Source organism: Hypomesus nipponensis, chromosome 21 (assembly GCF_054491055.1).
Source record: "Hypomesus nipponensis isolate SF chromosome 21, ASM5449105v1, whole genome shotgun sequence".
NCBI classification, from domain to species: domain Eukaryota; kingdom Metazoa; phylum Chordata; class Actinopteri; order Osmeriformes; family Osmeridae; genus Hypomesus; species Hypomesus nipponensis.
In genome coordinates, this window is record NC_140381.1 from 10,272,501 (window position 1) to 10,280,000 (window position 7,500).

The following is a 7,500-nucleotide window of genomic DNA, read 5'->3' on the forward strand; positions in this document are numbered from 1 at the left end:
TGTGTTGTGTGGTCTTGTTTAACTGCCCTTGTGGGGACCAATTGTCCTCACAAGTATCAGGAAACATGAACAACTTGAATGAGTGAATGGTCGGGCCCCGCCAGGATAGAAAAACTAACTTGTGTGTGTGTGTGTGTGTCCCGTCTGCAGAACATGCGGTGTGAGGAGCTCCACCTCCACGCCGAGAACCTGTCGCGGCGCGTGTGGGAGCTGCTGATGCTGCTGCCCACCTGCCCCAACATGCTGCAGGCCTTCCAGAACATCTCAGACGACACGGTCAGTACCAGGCCCCTCCTTTCCTCCGCCTCCCCCCTCCTCCCGTCCTTCTCCCCTCTTCCGTCCCTCCCTTTTTCCCCTCCTGTCTTCCTCTCCTCCCTCATTTCCCCTCCCTCCCTCCCTCCCTCCCTCCCTCCCTCCCTCCCTCCCTCCCTCCCTCCCTCCCTCCCTCCCTCCCTCCCTCCCTCCCTCCCTCCCTCCCTCCCTCCCTCCCTCCCTCCACAATTATATGATTCAATATTCATATTAAGAATGGTTTGTGTGCACGTGTATTTTTGTGTGTGTGTGTGTGCGTGCAGGGTGGAGAGGGTCTGTGCTGGAAGGACCTGCTGAGGATCAAGAGCCCCCACAAGCTGCTGTACGCCCTGGAGATCATCGAGGCCCTGGGCAAGCCCAACAGACGCATCCACAGGGAGTCCACGGTGGGGGGTCACACACACACACTCGCATCCATGAGATGAGATTACAAATGGGGAGACACTATCTCTCGTTCACACACACACTATGATATGACGTTTCAAATGGGGGGACTCTCTCACTCACTCACACACACACTGGAAGTAACCCGCTGCGTGTCTCCCCGTGTCCAGGGAAGCTACAGTGACCTGTACCCAGACTCCGATGACTCCAGCGAGGACCAGATAGAGAACAGTAAGAACTCCTGGAGCTGCAAGGTAAGAGACCACAGTTAGGCCCCACACCAACACATCACAACGCCGTGCTTTCTCTCATACACATCATATCTTATTGTATCATTTATGGTCTCTCTCTCTCTCTCTCGCTGTCTCTCACCGTCTCTGTATCTGACTGTCTGACTGTCTCTCTCGCTGTCTCTCTCTCGCTCTCTCTCGCTCTCTCTCGCTCTCTCTCGCTCTCTCTCTCTCTCTCTCTCTCTCTCTCTCTCTCTCTCTCTCTCTCTCTCTCTTGCTTTCTCTCTCTTGCTCTCTCTCTCTCTTGCTCTCTCTCTCTTGCTCTCTCTCTCTTGCTCTCTCTCTCTCTCTCTCTTGCTCTCTCTCTCTTGCTCGCTCTCTCTCTCTCTCTCTCTCTCTCTCTCTCTCTCTCTCTCTCTCTCTCTCTCTCTCTAGTTTGTCTCCTCTGGAGGGCTTCAGCTCCTGCTGGAGATCTTCAACTCGGCCATCCTGGAGCCTAAGGACCAGGAGTCCTGGACAGTGGTGAGTCTAGACTCCCACGATGTAACGCCAAACGGTGACATCCGATCCTTCTAACGTACTCAAGCGAGAGAAGTGACTTCATAAACCAAAATTGCAGGATTTCCCCCAAAACTCTGGTGGTATATGTATTTGGCAAGGTTTTTTCCCCTAGCAGGGACAGGGTTCCTAGCAGGGTTACACGCACACAAACAGGCACACAAATCACAAGGGTTACACACACACACACACACATCACCCCTTCCCTAATAAAACCCGGTCTCCTCTCCTGCCCCCTAGTGGTTGCTGGACTGCCTGGCTTGCCTGCTCAAGCTCATCTGCCAGTTTGCGGTGGACCCCGCCGACCTGGACCTGGCCTATCACGACGTCTTCTCCTGGTCGGGCCTCACCGACAGCCAGCGCAAGCGGGCCTGGGCGGGCAAGGCCCGCAAGGCAGCCGGGGACCACGGCAAAGGGCTGCACATCCCCCGCCTGACCGAGGTGACGTCTCTCCACCCACCTGGTTGAAGGGTTTTCAATGATTTCATTCGTGATTTCTTTTGAAATGTATTTGTGTTTTTTTGTATTTAACCTCCCGTGATTTAATTGTCTTTTATTCCTTTTTTTATTATTATTTTTTTTTTACGGCTTTTATTTTGTAGGTCTTTCTCGGCCTCGTCCAAGGCACCAACCTCATCCAGCGGTTGATCAATGTGGCCTACACCTACGACAACCTCGCCCACAGGTGAGGAAGCGAGCGTCATCCAGGTCGCGTCGAAACGTTGCGTTGAAACCGCCCGCCCCCCCCCCCCCCCCCTCAGAGTAACGCTGACTTCCTGGTTTCTCCGCAGGGTCCTGAAGGCTCAGTCGGACCACAGGTCCCGGCACGAAGGTGAGACAGGGCTCCCGAAAGAAAACACGATACGTTGCAGAAGCAGACTAATCAAAAACGTGATTTAAAAAAAATCTTTTTTGATGCACTTTGGCCTGATATTCGTCGGGTCATTTTGATTCTCGCGGTAACAAACTAAAGTGCATCGTGAACGATAACAAATGCACCCGTTGGGCACAGATGGCGTGTCACTTGCGGCCGTGCGTCGCTCTTGAGCAGACTTGCCCTCGTGTCCTCAGCCTGTGTCATCTATTGGATGCCCCCCCCCCCCCGTTACCATCTCCTAAACACCGTTCCTCCCCCCCAGTGACCCACTACTCCATGTGGCTGCTGGTGAGCTGGGCCCACTGCTGCTCCATGGTGAAGTCCAGCCTGGCCGACAGCGAGCACCTCCACGACTGGCTCAAGAAGCTCACGCTGCTGGTGCCGGAGGTGAGGGAGCACCTCTGGGAGGGGAGGGAGGAGAGGACGGGAGAGAAGGTCCAGGGAGAGAAGGTCCAGGGAGAGAAGGTCCAGGGAGAGAAGGTCCAGGGAGAGAAGGTCCAGGGAGGGAAGAGAGAATGTCTATGGGAAAGGAGGGAAGAGCGGGGTGGGTGAGGTCCGATGGAGGGAGGGAAGGAGAGGAGGTCCGGGGAAGGGATGGAGGGAGGGAGGAGGCGTACCGGATTTGGGCGTCCGACCAACCAGACCAGGGCAGTGTTGACCTCGGAACAAACGTTTCTCCCCCCCCCCAGACGGCGGTGAGACACGAGGCGTGTAACGGCCTCTACAAGCTGTCCCTGTCAGGCCTGGAGGGAGGGGAGTCCATCAACAGGTCCTTCCTGCTGCTGGCTGCCTCCACGCTGCTCAAGTTCCTGCCCGACGCCCAGGCCCTCAAACCGCTCCGGGTGGGTAGTGACACACACACACACTGGTTTGTTTTACTATCCTAGTGAGGACCAATAATTCACTCCTGAAATGATGGTATCCCTCACCCCTATCCCTTAATGTTTTTTTCAAACCCTGTAATTCTAATCCTAACCCCCCCCCCCCCCCCCTCCAAAATAAAAACAAACAGAAATGGCACAAAGCATAGTTGTGGGGCCCAAGAAAATGTCCCAACAAGCTGTTTCCTTGTGGGTATATCTTGTCCTCACAAGGGTCGTTTTAACAACAAGAACACGCAAACACCTGTAAATGCACCCGTGTGCATACAGTAGACGCACAAACCCACAAACCTTCGCTCTGTTCATTTGAAACGCACAGTCCACACACGTGCACCCTGCCAACGTGTCTTGACAAAAGCCCAACGCCGTTCCATACGTGACCGTGTGTGTGTGTGTGTGTGTCCTGCAGGTGGAGGACTACGAGGAGGAGCCGCTGTTGAGGACGGGCTGTAAGGAGTACTTCTGGCTGCTGTGCAAGCTCATCGACAACATCCACGTCAAAGACGCCAGCCAGGTAGGGCAACGCTAGCGATCCCGCTAACACGCCGCCCATCAGTGCCAAGGCAGGGTAGCACTCGAGCAGAGCAGGCTAGCCTCGGTCTAACAGCCGCTGTGCCGACTCTTTGCAGACTACCTTGTTGGACCTGGACGCCCTGGCGAGGCACCTGGCCGACTGCATCCGGAGGTGAGTTGGCGAAGCAGAACAGAGACTGGCTGTCTTCCTGATTGACTTCTTCTGCTGCTTTTCCCCCCCCCTCCAGTTAGTTACGGGTTCCGTTCTATCCAAAGACTTTGCGTGTTGGGGCTGTTGAATAGTGTCCCTTTTCCTCTCCCCAAACTCCGCCTCCCCACCCCATACTCCGCCTCCCCGCCCCATACTCCGCCTCCCCAACCTCCACCCTCCCCACCCCAAATGTCACCTCCCCTCACCAAACATCAACTCTTCTCCCCCTTCCCCCCTCCCCCCCCCCCCAGCCGTGAGATCCTTGACCAGCAGGACGGGGCGGTGGAGGACGACGGGCTGACGGGCCTGCTGCGGCTGGCCACCAGCGTGCTGCGCCACAAGCCGCCGTTCAAGTTCTCGCGCGAGGGCCAGGAGTTCCTGCGCGACGTGCACGACCTGCTCTTCCTGCTGCCCAGCCTGGCCGACCGCTCGCAGCCCAAGGCCAAGTCGCACGCGGCGCGCGCCGCCGCCTACGACCTGCTGGTGGAGACGGTGAAGGGCTCGGTGGAGAACTACCGGCTGCTGCACAACTGGGTCATGTCCCAGCACATGCAGGGTGAGGACGGGGGGGGGAGTGGGGGAAATCTTTGAGGGGGGGGGGGGTTCTGGAAGGGCAGAATCTGTGAGGGAGGGGCTGAGGGGGAAGGGAGGGGGGTGGCGGGTAGAATCAGATGTGGAGGTAGTATTGAGGGACGTTTGGGGGGTGGAACCTGAGAGAGGTGTCTGACTTGGGTTGTTTAAAGGTTAAAGATAGGTGAGCGTTGGAGGTAGACAAGGCCCCAGTGTGCTTCCTGACACATGTTAACGGCCGTTTCGTGTCCACGTGCGTGTCCAGCCTCCCACGCCCCCTACAAGTGGGACTACTGGCCCCACGACGACGTGCGGGCCGAGTGTCGCTTCGTGGGCCTCACCAACCTGGGGGCCACCTGCTACCTGGCCTCCACCATCCAGCAGCTCTACATGATCCCCGAGGCCCGGCAGGCCGTGTTCACCGCCAAGGTCAGGCCGCCGCGCCGCCGCAAGAGAGATTCACCTTCATATATGGGCTGCATCTTATGACGATGACAAATCCTCTGTGATTTGTCGTTTGACTTTGGAACAAAAAAGTGAACTAGTAAAATTTGTTTTTTTTTGTCTTGCTTTTTGTTATCCATTGTTTGCTGGGACCCGATTTGAGCAATCATTATTTCCATTTGTAATCTTTATTCTCAATGTTTTATTTTATTTCAGTATGCAGAAGAGATCAAGCACAAGACCACTCTGCTGGAGCTTCAGAAAATGTTCACCTATCTGATGGTACACACACTCACAGACGGACACACAAACACACACTTCCTTTACGGTGGGAGCAAACATACCGTCTTCCACACTGCTGAAGCTTCTAGAAGGCCCCATACCCGTCCCCCAGTCACTCAGTGCTGCTGCTCATCCCCTACTCCTCTCCCCTCCCCCCAGGAGAGTGAGAGGAAGGCGTACAACCCGCGCCCCTTCTGCAAGACCTACACCATGGACAAGCAGCCCCTCAACACGGGCGAGCAGAAGGACATGACCGAGTTCTTCACCGACCTCATCACCAAGATCGAGGAGATGTCCCATGACCTGGTACACCTGACCCTCGACCCCCCCCCCCCCCCCCCCCCGACTGGACCACAACACACACACACACACTGTGTCATTGAACACCACTATATGTTCCAATGTCTCTACTCGGTTGTCATGTGATCGTATTTTCTTGGGCGGTTTAATAAGGCTGTCTAATGTTTTTTTTTTTTTTTTTTTTTTTCAGAAAAACACAGTGAAGACACTGTTCGGAGGGGTCATCACCAACAATGTGGTCTCCCTGGTACGAAACCTTTTCTGTCTCTGTTGACCTTTTCCCCCGTTTGTTCCCCTGTCTTATGTTCTGTGCTGTGTGTTCCCATGTCTGTGTTCTATGTTCCCCTGTCTGCGCCTTGTTCCCCCCCCCCCCCTGACTCCTGAGCTGTTGTCCCTCTGCAGGACTGTGACCACGTCAGCCAGACAGCCGAGGAGTTCTACACCGTCAGGTGCCAGGTGGCCGACATGAAGAACATCTACGTGAGTGGCACCACAACACCTCCCCCTCCAGCCCTCACAACACCTCCCCCTCCAGCCCTCACAACACCTCCCCCTCCAGCCCTCACAACACCTCCCCCTCCAGCCCTCACAACACCTCCCCCTCCAGCCCTCACAACACCTCCCCCTCCAGCCCTCACAACACCTCCCCCTCCAGCCCTCACAACACCTCCCCCTCCAGCCCTCAAAACACCTCCCCCTCCAGCCCTCACAACACCTCCCCCTCCAGCCCTCACAACACCTCCCCCTCCAGCCCTCACAACACCTCCCCCAGCCCTCACAACACCTCCCCCTCCAGCCCTCACAACACCTCCCCCTCCAGCCCTCACAACACCTCCCCCTCCAGCCCTCACAACACCTCCCCCTCCAGCCCTCACAACACCTCCCCCTCCAGCCCTCACAACACCTCCCCCTCCAGCCCTCACAACACCTCCCCCTCCAGCCCTCACAACACCTCCCCCTCCAGCCCTCACAACACCTCCCCCTCCAGCCCTCACAACACCTCCCCCTGCACTGTGACATGTATCTATGGCCCCTTTTTAAACAGCCATTATGGCTTATTTAAAAAAAAAAATAATAATAATTTAGCCTAGGAACCAGAAAAATCTGGCCACTTAAAAAAGATTTCCCTCCAGCTAGAATCTGGTTGGGCCAATCACAGCAGTGTATCTGATAAGGTTTAGGACGATGCCAGGCTAGGAGAAACTCAAAACACACGTTGAACAAGACTGTGTACGTCAGTCAAGAACATCACGCAAAACCTTCCTGTAGAGCACCTTTTAAATCAGTAGGATGGGTTTCTTGTACTGTAAACAAACCAAAAAAGACCTCAGGACTCACATTGTGGCTTTGCGGTCCCTCTCCTCAGGAGTCCCTGGATGAGGTGACCATCAAGGACACCCTGGAGGGGGACAACATGTACACCTGCTCCCAGTGTGGGAAGAAGGTCCGAGCAGAGAAGAGGTGAGCGTCGCCCCCACGCACTCCTCTCGTTTAAGGGTGGATGGGCATGTTCGCAGGGTCACGTGTGCTCCAAATGTGATTAAAATTGATGTGGAGATCATTTCATTGACACGTGTTTTGTAGGACTATTAAATGACAAGATGTCAGGGTTTTTTCGAACTTTTATATCTACTCAATTATCTTTATTCAATCGTTTCCTTTTCTATCCTACTCTCTGTCTCTCCTTCTTCTCCTCTTCCTCAGGGCGTGCTTCAAGAAGCTTCCGCGCATCCTGAGCTTCAACACCATGCGCTACACCTTCAACATGGTGACCATGATGAAGGAGAAGGTCAACACGCACTTCTCCTTCCCGCTGCGCCTGGACATGACCCCCTACACCGAGGACTTCCTCATGGGCAAGGGCGACAGGAAGGAGGGTAAGGCACACTTCCTGTCGCGCGGCGCGAGGGTTCCGAGATAGGGGGCTAGGTTGCGTCG

At 55.4% G+C, this 7,500-nt stretch overlaps 1 protein-coding gene across 1 annotated transcript in view; it reads left to right on the plus strand.

Moving 5' to 3' along the window:
- Nucleotides 1-7,500, plus strand: part of usp34 (ubiquitin specific peptidase 34) — a 47,639-nt gene that overhangs the window by 23,978 nt on the left and 16,161 nt on the right. The window contains 19 exon segments of the mRNA XM_084685012.1: nt 151-276; nt 576-698; nt 867-950; nt 1,362-1,448; nt 1,725-1,925; nt 2,087-2,169; nt 2,276-2,316; nt 2,624-2,748; nt 3,051-3,203; nt 3,652-3,756; nt 3,872-3,927; nt 4,218-4,522; nt 4,802-4,965; nt 5,197-5,262; nt 5,422-5,568; nt 5,753-5,809; nt 5,965-6,042; nt 6,929-7,023; nt 7,267-7,439. Coding sequence (XP_084541138.1) covers nt 151-276; nt 576-698; nt 867-950; nt 1,362-1,448; nt 1,725-1,925; nt 2,087-2,169; nt 2,276-2,316; nt 2,624-2,748; nt 3,051-3,203; nt 3,652-3,756; nt 3,872-3,927; nt 4,218-4,522; nt 4,802-4,965; nt 5,197-5,262; nt 5,422-5,568; nt 5,753-5,809; nt 5,965-6,042; nt 6,929-7,023; nt 7,267-7,439 — 2,269 coding nt within the window.